This window comes from Nerophis ophidion, linkage group LG06, assembly GCF_033978795.1.
Source record: "Nerophis ophidion isolate RoL-2023_Sa linkage group LG06, RoL_Noph_v1.0, whole genome shotgun sequence".
Lineage (NCBI taxonomy): Eukaryota > Metazoa > Chordata > Actinopteri > Syngnathiformes > Syngnathidae > Nerophis > Nerophis ophidion.
Window position 1 is genome coordinate 24,539,191 of NC_084616.1, and position 21,941 is coordinate 24,561,131.

The window sequence follows — 21,941 nt, forward strand, 5'->3', positions numbered from 1 at the left end:
GTCGTCGTCGAGGAAGCAGGCGGCGGCGTCGTCGTCGCCGTGGAAGCAGGAGGTGGAAGCGTCGTCGTCGCCATGGAAGCAGGTGCGGGTGCTTCAGCCAAAGCAGGTGGCGTCGTCGTGGAGACAGGCATAGTAGTCGTCGTGGGGATAGGCGTAGTAGTCATCGTCGTCGTGGAGACAGGCGTAGTAGTCGTCGTAGAAGCAGGAAGAGTCGTCGTCGCCGTGGAAGCAGGAGCTGGTGTGAGCTCCTACACCCCATTTTTGTTAGTGAATTACTTACCATTTCATGGAAGCTGCTTTTATACCAAACCATGGCACCCACCTGTTCCCAATTAGCCTGCACACCTGTGGAATGTTCCAAATAAGTGTTTGATGAGCATTTATCAACTTTATCAGTATTTATTGCCACCTTTCCCAACTTCTTTGTCACGTGTTGCTGGCATAAAATTCTAAAGTTAATGATTATTTGCACACAAAAAAATGTTTATCAGTTTTAACATCAAATATGTTGTCTTTGTAGTATATTCAACTGAATATGGGTTGAAAATTATTTGCAAATCATTGTATTCCGTTTAAGTTGAAGTTAAAGTACCAATGATTGTCACACACACACACTAGGTGTGGTGAAATTTGTCCTCTGCATTTGACCCATCCCCTTGACCACCCCCTAGGAAGTGAGGGGAACAGCGGGCAGCAGCGGTGCCGCGCCCGGGAATCATTTATGGTGATTTAACCCCCAATTCCAACCCTTGATGCTGACTGCCAAGCAGGGAGGCAATGGGTCCCATTTTTTATAGTCTTTGGTATGACTCGGCCGGGCTTTGAACTCCAAACCGACCGATCTCAGGGCGGACACTCAAATCACTAGGCCACTGAGTAGGTTTACATTTACATCTAACACAATTTCCCAACTCATTTGGAAACGGGGTTTGTACCTTTCAGCATTAATGGTGCCTTCACAGATGTGTAACTTACCCATGCCTTGGGCACTAATGCACCCCCATACCATCACAGATGCTGACTTTTGAAATTTGCGTCGATAAACAGTCTAAATGGTTTGCTTCACTTTTGGTCCGGATGACACAATGTCAAATATTTCCAAAAACAATTAGAAATGGGGACTCGTCAGACCACAGAACACTTTTCCACTTTGCATCAGTCCATCTTAGATGATCTCGAGCCCAGAGAAGCCGGCGGCGTTTCTGGATGTTGTTGATAAATGGCTTTCGCTTTGCATAGTAGAGCTTTAACTTGCACTTACAGATGTAGCGACGAACTGTATTTAGTGACAGTGGTTTTCTGAAGTGTTCCTGAGCCCATTTGGTGATATCCTTTAGATATTGATGTCGGTTTTTGATACAGTGCAGTCTGAGGGATCGAAGGTCACGGTCATTCAATGTTGGTTTCCGGCCATGCCGCTTATGTGGAGTGATTTCTCCAGATTCTCTGATCCTTTTGATGATATTATGGACCGTAGATGTTGAAATCCCTAAATTTCTTGCAATTGCACTTTGAGAAACGTTGTTCTTAAACTGTTTGACTATTTGCTCACGCAGTTGTGGACAAAGGGGTGTACCTCGCCCCATCCTTTCTTGTGAAAGTCTGAGCATTTTTTGGGAAGCTGTTTTTATACCCAATCATGGCACCCACCTGTTCCCACTTAGCCTGCACACCTGTGGGATGTTCCAAATAAGTGTTTGATGAGCCTTCCTCAACTTTATCAGTGTTTATTGCCACCTTTCCCAACTTCTTTGTCACGTGTTACTGGCATCAAATTTTAAGTTAATGATTATTTGCAAAAAAAAAATGTTTATCAGTTTGAACATCAAATATTTTGTCTTTGTAGCATACTCAACTGAATATGGGTTGAAAATGATTTGCAAATCATTGTATTCCGTTTATATTTACATCTAATTTCCCAACTCATATAGAAACGGGGTTTGTACTTAATTTAGAGTTATTTGGACACTAGGGGAACATATAAGGGTTAGGGTTAGGGTTAGGGATAGGGTTACTAATAAGCAATAATTCTGAGGTTATTGAGGGAAGACTCTTAGTTAAAGGCTTGCTGGATGTATAAGAAGGCCCTGCAGAATAAGGCATTAAGTAGTACTTAATAATGACTAATTTAGAGCCAATATGTTACTGATTTGCATGTTAATAAGATACTAATTAATGGTGAATATGTTCCCCATATTAGTGTTACTGAAAAAGTAAATCATTGTTCCTCTTCATAATGATGACATTCTTAAGTGTGTGTGTGTGTGTGTGTGTGTGTGTGTGTGTGTGTGTGTGTGTGTGTGTGTGTGTGTGTGTGTGTGTGTGTGTGTGTGTGTGTGTGTGTGTGTGTGTGTGTGTGTGTGTGTGTGTGTGTGTGTGTGTGTGTGTGTGTGTGTGTGTGTGTTAGGAACGCACGCGGTCGGCCTTGTTGGAGACGCTGTACGAAGAGCTGCATGTGAACAGCCAGGCCATGATGGGCGTTGGAGGGGACGACGACAAGCTGGAGAACGGCAGTGGAGGTGGAGGGGGCTTCTTTGAGTCGTTTAAGGTAACTAGCCAGCCAGCAGCAGAGGCAGAGGCAGAGGCTTTCAACAACTTCCTTTAAAGGAGACTGCCTCTGTTGTTGACAGCGAGTGAAGAAAATGTGAGACTTTTCTGGAAATGTGCTCTACAGCATGCCAATTCTCATTTGAATGAAAGCAACAAAGCATATTTCCTAGAATGCAGAAGTATTCTATTTACAATACAGTTTGATAGGGGATATCAGAACTGGCATTTGGCCTCGGTGGCATGTAAAGGTGGCGTCGTCACTCTGAGGGCTTTAGCAGTACGCTTTGTCCTGCTTTGGAACTACACCATGCTGCTGTGCTTCGCCACTGTGTTTCTCAGTTATCATCCCCAGAAACGCCTGCTTCTCCACTCTGCTAATACGTGCACTGGGTTTTTTTTTTCCGCTGGCAGTCTTCCCCTTGCTTCCTTCAAAACCTCTAAACTTAGTCATGTGACCAAAGTCATGTGCAGCTGTTGCTTCCTTGCCAGGATTAACATCAGTATAGTGTTAAGGGTCAGCTCCGAGGCTGACAGCGATTGGGCGGAGCCGCAAGGGTCATCGCCATCTGAATGTATGTCTCTCTCTGTAGCGGGTGATACGCAGCAGGAGCCAGTCTATGGATGCCATGGGTCTTACTTTCAAGAAGCCGCACACAGTGTCCACTAGCCTCAGCGGCAGCTTTAACCCCAGCACACCCGCAAAGAGCCCCAAATTCCAAGGGATAGTAAGTACCGACCCACTCCTCCTGGTCTTTGGGGAGACGCGCCTTGGCATCTCTTTCTCCCATAGAACTACTTGAGCTCATACCCCCTGGCCCCCACACTTGCCTGCTGCACTAACGTCTCACAGAGAAGCGTGATACTTTCGCTTTTCCTTGAAGCTGTGTGCCTGGGTCCTGGCTCTCACATTGCAAGGGTTGCACATCACACGCCTGAGTGAGTTCACACTCACGGAAGCAAAAGACTTGCAGGATCATGACGCACAAAGGAGCTCCTGAGAGTTTTGTTGCAAATTGCACAAGTACTCACTTATGGTGCAGTACATACTGATGAATACACGGTGTGTGTGTATGTGATATCAAAGTAAAATCAGGACATGTATACTGTATTCCGTTTTATACTATTTGGACAAAAGTGTGGCACACCCGCCCAATACTATTAGGACCCTAGGATTCGAGGCCCCACGGCAAAGGGGCCCATTCAGCAACTGTTTTGTTCATTCTGTTCTTAGGCCCACTTATGAAGTTTTAAGGAGATTTTTGTATTGATCAATGTTTTCTTAGCTGGGATTTGTTTCGTAGGTAAGAACAAAATCTACGAGTGCACCAGAGCACTCTTAGGGTGGTCTATTTGTTCTTAAGTGTTACAAGTTCCCTTACTTCTTTTGTCTGATGTTAAATTAATATCATAGATAGATAGATAGATAGATAGATAGATAGATAGATAGATAGACAGATAGATAGATAGATAGATAGATAGATAGATAGATAGATAGATAGATAGATAGATAGATAGATAGATAGATAGATAGATAGATAGATAGATAGATAGATGGATAGATAGATAAGACAGACAGACAGACAGACAGACATATAGCAAAATAAGCAATATATAGACATATTAAAATACTGTACACGCACGCACACACACACACACAATCATCAATTACCGGGGCAATGGTTAAGTGATTGGTGACACTTTAAAAGACCAACAGGCCTCTCACACCCTGTCGCAACTCAATTCACACAATGGCAATGCTTTTGCTGCTGCTGCAAGATGCCGCAGATCGTGCCCTGGGGAGGGAGCGCATATTTCACGACCATGTAGACCTATTTGCCCGAAATGACGAATATTTATTTGAACGCTTTAGGCTACCTCAGCAGTCCCCCCTTCCTTAAACTTATGTTTTGACATTATGTATTTCCCCCTGCGGGAAATACATAACATGACAATCAACAATATCCTGACAAAGAATTGATTGCCAAAACAAAGCAGGTGTGGGGAATAGCGTCCACAAAGTACATCCGTACACGACATGATAATCAACAACAAAATAGGAGCGCAAGACAGGAACTAAAACATTACATATAGGAAAACAGCAAAAAAGTCCAAATAAGTCACGGCGTGATGTGACAGGTTGTGACAGTACACCTTTGAGAGAAGAGCTACCGTGATGCATGGCTGGTTATGGTTTTAGTTTATATCCAACAATTGCGAGAATTACTTTTTACTGTCAATATCCGCTGCTGCGCTTTTTTTTTAAATGTTTTCTGCCAGTGGTGTGCCTCTGGATTTTTTCAATGAAAAAAATATGCCTCTGCTCAGAAAAGGTTGAAAAACACTGTTTTAGGAAACATGCATGGTGTTTGAGTGTCCACATCACTTTTCAAATTACAGCAGTTTAGACATGAAATGAACCGAAAATGGCTTTTCCCAAGCTGATCCAACAAATGGTAAGATGAAGAAAATGACAAATCGGGGTAACTAATTGTGTAATACATCTGGTCAATTATTTTGCCGTGTATTTGTGTGTGCCAGAGCTTTTGTCCATATAGTACAGTGGTCCCCAAACTACGGCCCGTGGGCCAAATTTGGCCGGCCAGCGTTCGAGACCTGGCCTGCAGGAAGTCCCAAGTATTTTTTTTTTTTTTTTAATCTGTCCTTTCTAATCCATTTTCTACCCCTTGTTGCTTGTTACTCTCAGTCTCCTAGTCGCTCAGGCAAATCACATTGTCTAAAAATCATATATATATATATAAACAGCCAAGCCCCCGGCCAAATTATTTTAACCCAATGCAACCCCTGGGTCAAAAAGTTTGGGGACCCCTGATATAGTATATTCAGAAAGACCATGTGTGTTCCTTACATCTTTGTTTTCCTTTTTTAATGTAAATATTTCAACACAAGTACATAACTGTGTGTTTCTACTCAACACTTTCACCTTGTCAGACTAAGAAGAACTAACTTGTGTCACTGAATATATGACTGCTACTACATGTCCTCTGCTGCAGTATCTTTGTTTTGCATCTTCCTATCTTCGCAGGCTCACTTATCTGGTTCACCATTTTTTTCTCCCATATAGCTGCCTGCGTTGCACCTGTTGGAACCAAGCTGATGCACGCTTTGAATTTTGTTTGACAACACAACTCGCATGGAATCTCATATATTTGTATTTATCTCATGTTTTCTCCCACCCCCCTTTTACCCTCCTTGTCGACTATCATCATCATCTCTCCCTCTCTCTCCCCCTCTTTTTCTCTTTCTGCTTGGCGCAGTCATTGCTTGTCCCAGGAAAAAGTCCCAGTAAATATGGACGTCGAGGCAGTGCCATAGGAATAGGAACAGTAGAAGAGGTTCATGTTGAATTCTTAACTATTCTCTACCAACTCTTGTTATTCTGTTTAATGTTTGTCTGCATGGCTCCACTGCACCATGGCCAAGTCCTTCTCATTTAATTGCCTTTCATTATTTTTGTGTTTTTTGAGAGATGATTGAGTGTTAAAAGCATATGTTATTAGTATGTGACGTTTTTATGAGGAGTTTTTGTTGTTGTTGTTTTTTTCAGAAAATGTAGTCAATACTATTTGTTATACATTAATCCAGGGGTCGCCAACCCATCGATCGCCATTAACCATTAGATCTTTGAGACCCTACTAGTCAATCGCAAAAATATTAGGAAAAAAATATGTATTAATATGACATCAGTGACACCCCACACGAAAAGTGACCAATAGACCCACCAACAGGCAAACTCTCTCTTCTTAGCCTCACATTTGCCGCTCTCAACACCGTGGAGAGGGGTTTGTGCGTCTGCCTCACAACACGAAGGTCCTGGGTTCGATCCTGGGCTCGGGATCTTTCCGTGTGGAGTTTTCATGTTCTCCCCATGACTGCATGGGTTCCCTCTGGGTACTCCGGCTTCCTCCCACCTCAAAAGACATGCACCCGGGGATAAGTTGATTGGTAATGTTAAATTGACCCCAGTGTGTGAATGTGAGTGTGAATGTTGTCTGTCTATCTGTGTTGGCCCTGTGATGAGGTGGTGACTTGTCCAGGGTGTACCACGCCTACCGCCCGAATGCAGCTGAGATAGGCTCCAGTGACACCGGAAGGGACAAGCGGTAGAAAAATGGATGGATGAATGGACACCGTGGCCACACCCCCAAGCATGGCCGACGCTGAACACTACACTTACTCGACTCGCAAACGCGCTTTGTATGACATGAACAAAAATCAACGGGCTGCATCAATGCATTAAGACTGACTGTTGCAACACATCAGACATTTTCCAGCATCCAACATTAAACAACTCTTCCCTCAACCACGAGTTCATGAACATCATCGCTCACCTGTGACAGAAAGTTAACAAGCCAAATACTAGAGTCCGTGAACATTGCTCCAAAGTCCGGATTTTGTGTCGAAGTAATATATGATAAAACAAAGTGGGATGGCAGCAAAAAAAAGGACTTCCCCGTTTATCCCCTCCTAATCAAACACAAAAATCCCACCAGGTGAACAGCTTTTTTCACTACTTCGGCCACTGATGTAGGGCGACCATGTGACTTGCGTACCATATGTAACCTTAGAATGAACAAATATACTATAGTAATAAGACTATAGTGGCCATTAACGGTTAACTTCTACAGCAGTTGTGTTCAAAGCGCGGCACAAGGGCCATCTATGGCCCGTAACTCCTTTGTCAATGGCCCTAGGCACATTAAAAAAAAATTTAAAAAAAGACCAGTAAAAATGTAGAAAACAGTAAGAAGCACAATGAAAAGAAATATATGCTGACATCAGCCAACAATAACACAAATAAAAAAATAAACTATATTTATACATATATAGACAGATACATATATATATATATATATATATGAATACATATATATATATATATATATATGTATACTGTATGTATATATACAGATACATGTATATGTATATATATATATATATACATACATATATACATATATATATATACACATATATATATATATACACACACATATATATATATATATATATATATATATATATATATATATATATATAATCAAGGTTTTTGTGGTTTATCCGTTAAACAGTGTTCAATACCTGGGTAAAGCAGAATATATGTTAGGTCAGGAAAAAACACAGAGGCTATATCATCCTTATAAGCCTTTTTCGCAGGTTTCCCTGCTCGTCGGGATGGGTGTGGGAAAATATCGATTCAATAACGAATCGCGATTCTCACGTTGTGCGATTCAGAATCGATTCTCTTTTTTTTTTAAATCGCTTTTTATTTTTATTTTTTTATTTTATTTTTATTCTTTTTTTTTTTTATCAATCCAATAACACTGCAATCCATTTCCAAAACCAAACCTGACCCAGCAACACTCAGAACTGCAATAAACAGAGCAATTGATAGGAGACACAAACACGACACAGAACAAACCAAAAGTAGTGAAACAAAAATGAATATCATCAACAACAGTATCAATATTAGTTTTAATTTCAGCATAGCAGTGATTAAAAATCCTTCATTGACATTATCATTAGACATTCATAAAATAAAATAAAAGAACAATAGTGTCACAATGGCTTAACTTGCATCGCATCTCGTAAGCTTGACAGCACACTGTGTCCAATGTTTTCACAAAGATAAAATAAGTCATATTTTTGGTTTGTTTAATAGTTCAAACAAATTTACATTATTGCAATTAGTTGATAAAACATTGTCCTTTATAATTATAAACTTTTTTTTTTTTTTTAAATCTACTACTCTGCTAGCATGTCAGCAGACTTGGGTAGATCTTGCCGAAATTCTATGTATTGAATGAATGCAGAATCATTTTGGATCGGAAAAATATAGTTTTTGAATCAAGAATCGCGTTGAATCGAAAAAATCGATATATAATCGAATCGTGACCCCAAGAATCGATATTGAATCGAATCGTGGGACACCCAAAGATTCGCAGCCCATTTATATACATATATATATATATATATATATATATATATATATATATATATATATATATATATATATATATATATATACATATACATATATATAGAGGGAGTCTTAGTAAGACTCCACGTTCCACCTTTTTCACACAACCTAGAAAAAAAGGCATCACGGCAAAATCCACTTCATGACTAATTAGCCCCCCTTTATTGACGACTAAAGCACTTTCGCCTAAATTACTTGAGGTGGGCGAGTCCTCACGCTGAATAGGAGAATATATGACTATGAGAAATGTGAGTGACTTCACATGATAAAAACACTTATATGAGGGAATAAAACATTTAACAAATGTTGCGCTTTTTTTTGTTATAAAGAAATAGAACCCTTATTAAGTAGTATGTTTTCATTTTATTTTAAAGGCCTTTCAGTGGGATGCAGTGTAGTAAATTATTGACACATTCTTTTCAAGACATTTTCTAAAATAAATCTCATGTTGTATGGCTTTAGATTCTTAATGACTACTCTCAGAAATGGTTAACACTTATAATGCATATTTATAAATAATACCTATAGTAAGTCTAACTGTGATTTCTCGCTCTTCCCGGCAGTCTTTGATAATTCCAGGGAAAAGCCCAACCAGGAAAAAGTCTGGTCCTTTCAGCTCGAGACGAAGTAGTGCCATCGGGATTGAAAACATTCAGGAAGTGCAGGAAAAAAGGTGTTGCGTTAACAAATGTTGGCATTTCTCTCCCTGTGCTTTATACAATTACTTCAGTTGAACAAAAGCAAATCTAACACTCTGTGTTCTCTACTGAATCAGCCGAGAGAACTCTCCCAGCACACAAAAAACCCCCGACAGTGGCCACGTCTCCCAAGACCAGAAGTCGGACAACTCGTCCAATCAGAGCTCTCCCGAGGCGCTCACCACGGCAAAGAACAGGTGTGTAAAGGTCCCCTCATGACTAGTGATGATACGAGGACCTCCCTTTTCTCTGGGTGGGCTGGTTTAACACAGTGTGTAGTTCTTATCTCTGTGGCAGGGCTCCATCAATCCCTGAAGGTCATGACCTCTCCCGCTCATCCTCCAACGCCAGCAGCTTCGCCAGCGTGGTGGAGGAGAATGAGACCGAGGCAGCGGAAGACTATGACACAGGCATGGTGAGTGGTGTGTTCCTCACTTGTTACGTGATGGTCAGATATGAGTGCAGAACTGCGTTTGTCGTCTCTCAGGAGAGTTTGTCATCTGCCGGGACGCCACACAAGCGTGACTCCTTGACTTACAGCACCTGGCTAGAGGACAGCATCAGCAGCACCAGCACCAACAGCCGCGGTAGCTCCCCAGGTGACCACAAAATGACGACTGTTGGCATTTTGGATAATGCCTAATATATCAGACATCAATTTCTATGTTCTCCGGTGTAGATATACACACTGTAGCAATGTTTGATGAAAATGTGAAGGTTGCATTCCAATTGTGACTGCGAAAGCTTTGACATCTTACATTTTGCAAATATTATTCAAAAACTCCAGTATCCTGAAATTGCACTTACTCCAATTACAGTTTTTTACTGTCGCTAGGACACATTTCCCAATACTTAGGTCACTTTTTCAAAAACTCTTCACCCAGTTTTCCAAACCAACTTTCAGCTCGTCACATCAGTTAATTTCACTTTTGAAATGAAACTAGGAAAACTAGCAAATCACTTCCTACATGTCTCAAATCAACTCATTCTTCCAGAACACTAAGAAAGGTTGACAGACAACAAACACGTTTTCACCCACAAAACAATGAGCTAAAAACACTAACAACATTTGACAATGTTTTCTTGTGTAAAACAAGGACCACAGCAAAATATATGTTACTGGAATGAATCAAACTTGATACAGAATGCTTCAATATATTTGATGTATTTTATTATTTTTATTTCTTTTGCAAAGTAATTCATGCATACGTGCATTCGTATTCCTCTCCCCCTCCCAGCCGCTCTTCCTCCTCTTTCAGGCACTTGTATATTTCTGTCTGTCCATGTTAACACCACAGAGCAAAACTACTCAATAGTTGTCTCCTTTTGTAATCAGATTAAAAGTGTAACACCTGTGTAGACATTCATCTACAATGACAATCAGCTGTGGTTGGTGGAATTGTCCAATTATTTTTATAGCATCTAATTTTACAATTTAAAATATATTTCATTCAAAGATTACTGTAGAAATGTAGGAAATTAGTGTCTTATTGAAGTTTATTATGTTATGTTATCATGTTATTGTTTTGAACGTAAGTTGAACAGTTTTGAAACGCATATGTAAGCATGTGCAAGTTGGCCTGTAAGTACACAGAGTTTTGGCGGTTGTGTCGAAGTGAGAAAATAATGTCGTTTGAAAGATGAAGTCATTGAATGCATTTTGTGCCAAAGCAACAATAATTGATCCTCAGTTTAGCCCATGTATACTTATGTTGTGCTCACTGTGTGAATAGTTTTGATAAAGTGACCTAAACATTGGGAAATGTGTCCTAGCGACTGTAAAAAACTGTAATCCGCTGATTGGTCTTCTAGAACAGTGTTTTTCAACCACAGTGCTGCATGAGATACAGTCTGGTGTGCCGTGGGAGATTGTGGAGTTTCACCTATTTGGGTTAGAAATATTTTTTGCAAACCAGTATTTATAATCCGCAAATGTGCCGTTGTTGAGTGTCGGTCCTGTCTAGAGCTCGGCAGAGTAACTATGTGATACTCTTCCATATCAGTAGGTGGCAGCATGTAGCTAATTTCTTTGTAGATGTTTGTCGCGATCACAATATGCAGACAACAGCGGGAGGCAGCATGCAGGTATAAAGGTATCTAATGCTTAAACCAAAAATAAACAAAAGGCGAGTGCCGCTAAGAAAAGGCATTGAATCTTAGGAATGGTTATGCAAAATGAAACTAAAACTGAACTGGCTGCAAAGTAAACAAAAACAGAATGCTGGACGACAGCAAAAAATCACAGCGTGCGGAGCAGAAGTACATCTGTATATGACATGACAATCAACAATGTCCCCACAAAGAAGGATACCTTCCGCACAACTTAAATAGTCTTGATTGCCGAAACAAAGCAGGTGCGGGGAATAGGGTTAAAGGAAGACATGAAACTGCAACAGGAAAATACCAACAAAATAGGAAAAGCCACCAAGAATAGGAGCTAAAGAACTAAAACACCACACACAGGAAAACACCAAAAACATCAAAATAAGTCACGGCGTGATGGGACAGGTCATGACTGCACATCTATTTTGAGACAAGAGCTATAGCGCTACATGGTTGTCATGGTTTGTACTCCATCCATCCATTTCTACCGCTTGTCCCTTTTGGGATCACGGGGGGTCGCTGGAGCCTATATCAGTTGCATTCGGGCGGAAGGCAGGGTACACCCTGGACAAGTCATATCCAACAATCACAAGAACGACTTTTTATTGTAGATATCAACTGCTGAGTTTAATTTTTTTCATGTTTTCTGCTATGGGGGGGCCTCAGGATTTATTTGAATAAAAAAAAAACATGCCTTGGCTCAGAAAAGGTTTAAAAACACAGTTGTAGAATACATAAAGTACATGTGCTCCTCGGGTTAAGAATGGGTTCTGTTACTAGACATTGATATGAGTGGAGTTTTAGTGTGAGTCAAATCCTAGTCATACATTAACTCCTAAGTTGCTCACACTGTACCATACTACATGGAGGACATAAAGTATGGTTCCAGAACCTATGAATAGAGATGGGCGATATGGCCTTTTTATAATATCTCAATATTTTTAGGCCATATCGCGTTACACAATATATATCTAGATATTTTGCTTCAGCCTTGAATTAACACTTGTTATGTATAATCACAGCAATATGATGATTCTGTGTCTACATTAAAAAATTATTGTTCATACCATATTAATATATGTTCATTTTAAACTTTCATGCAGAGAAAGACATAACAACTAAGTCAATTGACCAAAACTGTATTTATTAAAGTTATTAGCAGGTGACTTTTCCAATGATGCTACATATTAGCAGTAATGATACTTTTGGTAGCAACGCTTCTGCCCCACACTTGACAAATTAAAGTTGTCTATTTGACATCTTCCCGCTTGAAGCCGAACCACCGCCAGATGATGGACCCCCTGCTGTTTTTCTTGGGAATTAATTTGTCCTTCATTCGCACCTTCTTTCTCTCGTATTACCACTCGCACGGCTTCACTAGCTAACTTTACCTAGTCTGCTACCTCTCTGCTCCGTGAGGGCGTATACGTATGTGACGTATGACGTGACAGTGTCTGACGTGTGTAGGTTTGTGCGCTCGCTGTCTGTGAGAAGGAGACACAAGAAGGAGTGGGAAGAGCCTGTAGTGTAATGCCAGCAGCTAAAAGCAACTGCGTGAGAACATATACTCGAATATCACGATATAGTCATTTTCTACATCACACAGAGACAAACTTGCGATATATCACAAATATCGATATATCGCCCAGCCCTACCTATGAATGACCTGTCAATCGAGAGCTGAGCCTCCTGGTCAGTCTACGTTACTACCCTCTCGATTTACAGGTCAGTCTACGTTACTACCCTCTCGATTTACAGGTCAGTCTACGTTACTACCCTCTCGATTTACAGGTCAGTCTACGTTACTACCCTCTCGATTTACAGGTCAGTCTACGTTACTACCCTCACCTATGGTCATGAATTTTGGGTAAGGTCGCAAATACAAGTGGCAGAAATGAGTTTCCTCAGCAGGATGTCAGGGTTCACCCTCAGAGATAGGGTGAGGAGCTCGGTCATCCAGGAGCCAGCTGAGATGGCTCGGGCATCAACTACGGATGCCTCCTGGACGCCTCCCTGGTGAGGTTTTTTGGGCATGTCATGCCGAGAGGAGACCTAAGGGCAGACCTAGGACACGTTTGAGGGACTATGTCTCACAGCTGGCCTGGGAACGCCTCGATATATCCCCTGTAGAACTAGAGGAGGTGGCCAGGGACAGGGAAGTATGGCTATCTCTGCTAAGACTGCTGCCCCATTGACAGCAGCAGAAAATGGATGGACGGATTTAGATTTCACATATAGATTTTGAATGTATATTTAACGTTACTATTTTCATTTTTATTTACATTAAGCGTCAACATTTATAAAGGTGAGCGAGGTAAATAATGTTGAGAAAATTGAGCTTGTTTGTAAACCTTGGAACACAATCAACTATTCTTTACTCTTATACTAATTTTTGCGGGCAGTTGACTATTTCAAACTGCCCAAAAGTATTTGTGGACAGGAAAAAGAGAATCAGGATGAAAGATGCTCTACTGTATGTACGCTGGTCTCTTTATGGAGTAAATATAACCGCTGATCCATCCTTCAGGTCCTGGTAAAAGTGAGCGAGGGAAGGGAACAGACATCCGAATCAAACTGGAGCGACCTCACGATCATCAGTCCTCATCAGTGAGTGAACTCTAATTCTTTTGGCGGCATTTGCTGCACTTTGTTCGGGTTTCATATATGTGGATATACACCCTTGCAATTTACCGTATTTTTTTAACTATAAGGCGCAGTCAAAATCCTCTAATTTTATCAAAAACCAGGGGTACGCCTTATAAGATGGTGTGCCTTATCTATGTATTAAATCTGGTTGTTCTTACTGACCCCGAACAAATGTTATTATTTTATTTGGTACATTGTGTAACGGCAAATGTGACCAGTAGATGACAGTCACACATAAGAGATACGTCTGTACTGTTAAAGCCTGTTGTTCAATAAATGACATAGCAAGTAGGGGTGTAACGGTACGTGTATTTGTATTGAACCGTTTCGGTACGGGGGTTTCGGTCCGGTTCGGAGGTGTATTGAACGAGTTTGTAAGCTAAAGTCTTAACAAGCTGCTCTGCTTTCTGCCTCTGTCTGAGCACCCAGCATTGTCCCGTCCAACCAATCATCTGATTGGTTACATACAAAGCCAATCCGCAGTGCGTATTCAGAACGCATGTTGTCAATGCTTCAGTGTCGAGCAGATATGTGTTTAGCAGCGGACATCGTACTCTCCCCAAATTATAAAAAAACACTTCTCAGTCACAACTACTACTAGCATCACTATGAGCCCGTTGACCTTCTAGAATTCAATTCAGCTCGCTCGCAGCTCTGGCTTGAGGTGAAGGCTAATTAGCTTTTAGCAAAACGTTAACTAATTTTGCTGTGTAAGTGTGTGTGTGCGTGTGCGTGTGTGTGCCGGTGTGTGTGTGTGTGTGTGTGTGTGTGTGTGTGTGTGTGTGTGTGTGTGTGTGTGTGTGTGTGTGTGTGTGTGTGTGTGTGTGTGTGTGTGTGTGTGTGTGCGTGCGTGCGTGCGTGCGTGCGTGCGTATGTGTGTGTGTGCAAAGCCCTGTCTGTCTGTTATTTCACATGAACTAACATGAAGTCCATGGTGTTCAGGGTTGAATAGTCTCTCCTATTGCTATTGTACTATTTTTTCAGCAATAGTCACATGAATCATTAGTAATGTAGCAGCCTACTTTTGAATGGCAGGGTCCCTGCTATCACATGTTGACAAAAATATAACATTTACATAATAAAAGTCAACTACTGGCTTCCCAAATGCTGTAATAAATTAAGCATGATGAGTTGACTTGAAACTGTTTATTGTTGCACTTTTTATATGTAGAAGAAAGGTTTTGTCATTTTATTTAATCAAAGCAACAACTTTAGGCAGTTTAATGTGGATTAACGTGGGCAGAATTATTATAGTGTTCCCAATGTTAAAAGGATAAAGCCATTGTTTACAAATTTGGTAAATAAATAACCAAAAAATGTATATTTTGTTGTTTTCCTGCTGTACCGAAAATGAACCGAACCCTGACCTCTAAACCGAGGTATGTACCTAACCGAAATTTTTGTGTACCGTTACACCCCATACTAGCAAGTACCTGCAAGCAAGAAAGACCAAAACATTGATGTTTCATTTAGAAGATAGAAGATTACTCACAATTCTCAAAAGTCTGTCAAGATGTTTTAGTACAACTTTGGTAAACTACCAAATTGTCGGAGCATTATGGCTTCCATAGTCAGATGCGCTGTGCTTCAACATACACATTTTATGGTGTGTGTGCGTGTGTGTGTGTGTGTGTGTGTGTGTGTGTGTGTGTGTGTGTGTGTGTGTGTGTGTGTGTGTGTGTGTGTGTGTGTGTGTGTGTGTGTTTGGTAGTGCGTGCGTGCGTGTGTGTGTATAAGGACCCCAAAATATCACCTAATATCTGGCGTTTTGTTTTGCCTTAATGGGCAAAACTAACTTTTCCTACCTATTGCTAACTGATGTGTATTTAGATCGGCATATGTTCCGAAAATAGTCAGTTCCATAGTTAATAAGCTTTTTTTTCTCCATCCTCTTGTTATGGGGCATTCATCCTCCCCTGTTGCTATTTCTAAAACAAACTAACGTATAGTTTGAACTATGGAAGCGTTAAAAATTACCGAATAACAAAGATGACGGGGAGAAGACGCAGTCGACGCAGACCCAAGTAAATAAGGACGCCTACCAAACAGTGCTTTCTGAAAAGACAGTCAGAAAGGGGCGGCGTGGCGCAGTGGGAGAGTGGCCGTGCACAACCCGAGGGTCCCTGGTTCAATTCCCACCTAGTACCAACCTCGTCACGTCCGTTGCGTCCTGAGCATGACACTTCACTCTTGCTCCTGATGGGTGCTGGTTGGCGCCTTGCATGGCAGCTCCCTCCATCAGTGTGTGAATGTGTGTGTGAATGGGTGAATGTGGAAGTAGTGTCAAAGCGCTTTGAGTACCTTGAAGGTAGAAAAGCGCTATACAAGTACAACCCATTTATTTATTTATTTAAAGCGGCTTGAGAACGGTCTGTAAAACATAATCTATGCAAAATGTTGAAAAAATAACCACCATTATTTGTTATGTAGAACACAATGAAGTATTTTGAATCCAGAAAAAAAATCACAGTATGACCCCATTACTGCGCCTTATAATCCGGTGTGCATAATGTATGAAAATAGACCCGTTCATCGACGGTGTGCCTTATGGTCCAAAAAATACGGTACATCACTTCTGCTTTTCTACTCTAGTTGATGTTTGGTTCTGCTTTGATTGCTCTTTGTGCATTTCTGTGTGCAGAATTGTTAGCTCGGTCCACCGACGTATCATGGAATTCCATCTTCAGGTTAGCATTTTTCTCTTTTTTAGACTAAGCAGTTTGTGTATGCAATAAGGGCCATATTCTCCCATTTGGAAATAGTTTTTTTTTTAAGTTGCAAGTTCTGCACGTTTCTCTTAATAATATTCTTCCATCCAACCTGCGGACATGCCCACCCCGCGTAACGTTAGGCAAGGGTGCTTAAGTCGTGAATGAAGGCGGGCTCATTAGTATCTCAGGGCATTTGTGCTCATAGACTTAGATTGGTCAAATTTAGTCGAGCACTTTGTGCCAAAACCCCAAAATTCATACTCCAAAACCAGGAAGGTATGCCTGGGCAAAGATGGTTTTGCCCTACTGTAGTAAGAAAAACAACTGCTTTGATGCAAACGAGCAATTTTAACTGTCAAAGCCAAGAACAGTAGTTGAAGTGTATTTTCCCCTCGTTAGCATTGAGGTATTGTGTGGCTGAACAATTGCTGTGGATAGACTACTACCACTCCAAAATAATCCCCCGCGTTCACATTCCATTTAGTTGTAAACAAATTACACAAATGGCATTCTGGTCACCTTCAGAGATGACAATGACCTGGATGAATGAGAACATTCATAGACGTGGTCTTTAAGATGCATTGGTCTCCGTCTCAGGGTGTTGCCTGGTTTGAAGTGTATTGGTGTGTTTTGTTTAAAAATTCTTCTGAGTTTCTCGGATAGACTTTATTAGTAATGAGGCAGGTGTAGATTAACTACCATCAAAGTATTGGACATGACGTCGAAATGTGTAAATAAAGTTGTACTTTATATAAGAAAAAATGGGGATACAAACGGTACAAAACAATCCTCATATCTTGTTATCTGTCATTCATTCATCACCCGTAGGCTCGTGACGCTCAATCTCAACAACCACAATGCACCTGCTCCCGCTCCCTTTTTTACATCCGGTTTGCCGCAATGCATTGTGGAACATGCAGTAGTTTAGTTAACCCTTTGTTAGGCTATAAAATAGAGAACAAATCAATCCAGTGTAAGTGTTTCTCAAATAATCAATATCAAATACATGTAAAAATTTTAGCTGTAAATAATAATAGATCAATTTATTAGCAATTAAATCTAGCATGCAAATCATGAATGATCATCACACATGAACTATATAACCCATAAGTTACAACAGCAGGCTTTTTTCGGGTGTGTGGAAATTGGGGAATGTGGAGTTTTGCTTAAACTTGCACAGTTTAAGTAAAACAATATTGGCGTTAATAAGGATGTGAATTGATGAATTTTTTCTGGCCCCAATCCACTATCAAATCTGCTTACCGATTCTGTTCTTTATCAGTTCTCTTTAGATTTCTTGTTTGGGGAAAAAAGAGAACAAAAAGGTGGAAGCATCAATTTTCCTTCGTTAAAGGTAACATGACCTTACAAAGCCAACAATGAGGTCTTAACAGGCACATATGTAGCCAGGGGTGCCGAAAAGGAGGGGTAAAAAAGACATATTCGAGGGGCCCATGATGGAGGGGGGCCCAGAGAGGCCTCTAATGATGATGAAATTATATGAAATTATGTGTTGGGGGCCCTGTAAAGATTATTTTCATGGGGCCCAAAATCCCTAGCGGCGCCCCTGTATGTAGCATGGAAAAGTAACTTTTTTGAAAATAAATATAAGAAATTAATATTTTTCTGTGGAAATTACACGAGAATGTAACATTAAGAAGAAAATGTGTCATCTCCCAAGAATGAAAAAAAAAGTAATGTCCTGCAAAGGTTTGTTTAGATTTACAAGGTGAAAGTACGTTTTTTAAATAATTAATTAAAAAATAATAATGAATCGAGATCAATGTTGCTATGAATTATTGGCTGATTTAAGGACAAAAAGGACATGAAAACAACAAACAAAAAACATGAAAAATTAGAAAATTATTTTTTTAAATACATACTAATTATTTATCAATATTAATTGTACTAATTATTATATTGATTTCTATTATTTCTATTATCTGAAGCTGATATAGAGATGTTGCTAAAAAAAGATTAATAATAATAATACATTCAAATCAATTTTGCCATGAATTATTGACCTATTTAGGGATCCAATGACTTCACATCAAATATTCCACTTTGAAAATCTTTTTGGGAAAAATATTGCATATTTTGTATTTTTGCCCCAAAAAATAGGGTTTTGACAAAAAGCTCATGAAATGTAAAAAAATAAAATAACAATTTAAAATTTAAAATAAAAATAATAATATATATTTTCACTTGAAGTTGAATTACAGACTCAAGCGTTTAATGAAAAAATATATTTATGACTTATTTTTAACCATTTTTAAGACTGAAACCCTTCTGGGTCCCTAGGACCTAACTCAAGGGAGCCCCAAAGGTTAAAAAAACAAAGTGTAAATTGTATTGTTCTGTTTTTTTAATTAGTTTTGAAAATGAATAGAATATTTGATTTTTCAGTGTGCGGCGCCTCAGTGGAACGTCTTTGAACACCCCTGCTCTAGAAACTGGTTCTTAACCAGAACCAGTTCTCATCCCTACATGTCTCCATGGTGACGTAGTGTGCATATGCACAGGAACATTGTCTTCTTCCTGGCTAGATGTAGCTATGTATATCCAGAGAATTTAGTACTTAGTGTAAGTTGATGGGAGAATACGCCAAAGGCCAGATTTGACTGGAAATACCAATATTTAAAGGTTGCTCCACTAAGAGGGTGCATCTTGGATGAAGGCACGCACTGAAAAACTTAAGTCAAAAGGGAATCGGCGCAATTGCACAATTTTTTTTATTTGAGCACATGGGAGAAAAGCACCCTTGTTGCATGTACCTGTGCATGTATTCTGTGTAATACTACTGAGGCTTTTCAACAGCTGCATAACTGGCAGTAACTTTACTCTTTGTACTTGTGGTTTGTGTGCTTTGACCGGACATTTCTCTCATTTCTAAAGCATTCCCATAAGTCACAGTCCCTTTGGGAGATGAGACAAGTGCAGGGGCTCGCCATGACCAACGCCAATAACGAAGAAGAGGAGCAGTAGTCGCCGCAAATGTAGCCTCGCCAGTCAGCTGCTCCATGATGGCGGGAGTGCAGTGCATCAAGACACACAGTGGATGACGCACCAAGAGGGCCCAGCTTTTGCACAGTGTTATTTCCTGCACTCTTTTCTTTTCTTCTTCACACTTTTGTTACTGGCTTTCGAAAACTCACATTGTTGTACCTATACATCCATAAATGATGCGTAAAAAGAATGTAGTTAGGTTTGTCACATTGCACGTATGGACTACACAGGGTCAGAGAGTGCCATTGAGCTTTTTGTAAAAAAAAAATGAGTTGTTCTGCTTATTCCTCTGACAAAATGCCATATTTGTTTTCCAGCACAAAATCTAAGATGATATTGCCTTTCAGAGCAGTGTTTCTACGTTGTCCTTCTCCATCTCTTCAGTTAGAGCATACAAATGTATAGTAAATCCGATGAAATGGCCTTAAAGTGGTATTTTTTTTGTTGCCCTCTTTAAAACTCAAAGGTTCAAAAGCCAATAACAGGAATAAAATATTCCAAGTGGATCAGCTGTGAAACTAATCTATTCACAACCCCTTTCATTACTCCCTATATGTGCTGTTAACGTATGGAAACGTTCACTTATTTTCCTGTTATATCTATCTTGACTGTTGCTGTGAGACCACTTTCTATTTAATGTGTTATTTAGTTTTCTATGTTTTTATTTATTGATTTGGTTGTTTTTTGGAGTGACTTAAATGATCATTTGTACCTACACATGGCAATGTCTAGCACCTTGTCATGAGCTTGGACTGTGTTTATTTGCAGTGAATTAGGTTTATGATTGTGAAACTCTTCATCTCTTTTCATACAGAAAATACATAAAGAAACAATAAAACTAAATATCTCAGTTGTAAAAGTTGCTCCAAATTCAACTACTGATGATGTAAATCTATATTTTTTTGGAGTACATAATTCTAACGGCCAAGACTGTGATCTTACAATAATTACCAAGTCAAAAAAGGGGTTCATTCACCTCTAAATACTAACTTTGATCATAATGAAAATATTTCTAATCATATTCTTGCCGTTCTGCAAAAGGGAAAACCTGTACTTTCTCCAGATCATTTCAGTTGCCTTATCACAAACATGTTGTAAGTAAACATAATGAAGCAAACAGGTAATATCTAGCAGCATTTAAAATAAATGAATGTTTTGTTGTTGTTGTTGATTTTATTGTAAATAAATGCCCTGATAAGTTTACATACTGTTGCCAATGTATATTTAAATGAAAGCAATGTATTATTATTTAGTTACTTCTTGAAAAAAGCCAAGCTTTCTTATAAGCTCTCAAACAAGCCTTTGTAATACCAGAACAACTGCAAAAAGTGGGTCTTCCTCAGTTACATAACTGGGCCATAGCAATGCAAATGAAACAGAATCATGACACGTTTTTTTCAATGTAGGGTGTCAAAAAAGATGCACTGCTACCGACCAATCCAACATTGCAATGTTGCGCAATTTATGTTTACTTGATGTACACTAATGAAGAAAATATTTTGAAAATTACAAGTTATGTTTGTTGTTTTTTGCCACAAGGTTGTAAGTCGAGCATCAACATGCAAAATAGAACAAGCAGGAGTATAACACAAAAAAAATAAGGGAATCAGTAATTTCTTGAAAACTAAATTCAAACTTGCAGGCTTTTCATTAATTGGTCAAAAATGTAAAACCATTACAAGTTTGTAAAACCACCCAATGCATAAGGGGGCCGCGCTAAAGAGTGCGCCAAAACGGGGGAAAGAGAATTAGTTAGGGATGGCATTTTCTGTGCATATGTCTACAGAACATTTGTTTTTCTTTGTAGTAGTTTTTGCCCATTTATTGTGGTGTGTTTACTTTTTCAATTATTGCACAAACGGCATAGCAGTTTTGAATTGGCTTTACTACAGTGGGTTATATTGAACACTTTTCTCTTCCCGTTAGACCCATCAGCCTAATTTTTTGTATATTGGAATATTTTGTGGGCTTCACGGTGGAAGAGGGGTTAGTGTGTCTGCCTCACAATACAGAGGTCCTGACTAGCCAGGGTTCAATCCCGGGCTCGGGATCTTTCTGTGTGGAGTTTGCATGTCCTTCCCGTGAATCCGAGGGTTCCGTCCGGGTACTCCGGCTTCCTCCCACTTCCAAAGACATGCACCTGGGGATAGGTTGATTGGCAACACTAAATTGGCCCTAGTATGTGAATGTGAGTGTGAATGTTCTCTGACTATCTGTGTTGTCCCTGCT

The 21,941-nt window shown here is 39.9% G+C and overlaps 1 protein-coding gene across 16 annotated transcripts in view; it reads left to right on the forward strand.

Annotated features, from left to right (window-relative positions):
• rap1gapa (RAP1 GTPase activating protein a) overlaps positions 1–20,915 on the forward strand; it is a 152,015-nt gene extending 131,100 nt beyond the window's left edge. For 11 of the 16 annotated variants that reach the window (XM_061903137.1, XM_061903138.1, XM_061903149.1 and 8 more), the window contains 9 exons: positions 2,408–2,548; positions 3,141–3,275; positions 5,826–5,903; positions 9,112–9,221; positions 9,324–9,443; positions 9,526–9,661; positions 9,734–9,845; positions 13,877–13,956; positions 19,602–20,915. In XM_061903137.1, coding sequence (XP_061759121.1) covers positions 2,408–2,548; positions 3,141–3,275; positions 5,826–5,903; positions 9,112–9,221; positions 9,324–9,443; positions 9,526–9,661; positions 9,734–9,845; positions 13,877–13,956; positions 19,602–19,691 — 1,002 coding nt within the window. In that variant the 3' untranslated portion in view covers positions 19,692–20,915. Of the gene's footprint in view, positions 1–2,407; positions 2,549–3,140; positions 3,276–5,825; positions 5,904–9,111; positions 9,222–9,323; positions 9,444–9,525; positions 9,662–9,733; positions 9,846–13,876; positions 13,957–16,636; positions 16,683–17,988; positions 18,061–19,601 lie in introns of all 16 variants that reach the window. The other 5 variants (XR_009807116.1, XM_061903141.1, XM_061903140.1 and 2 more) reach the window with 5 other exon arrangements.
• Positions 20,916–21,941: the final 1,026 nt, after the last annotated feature.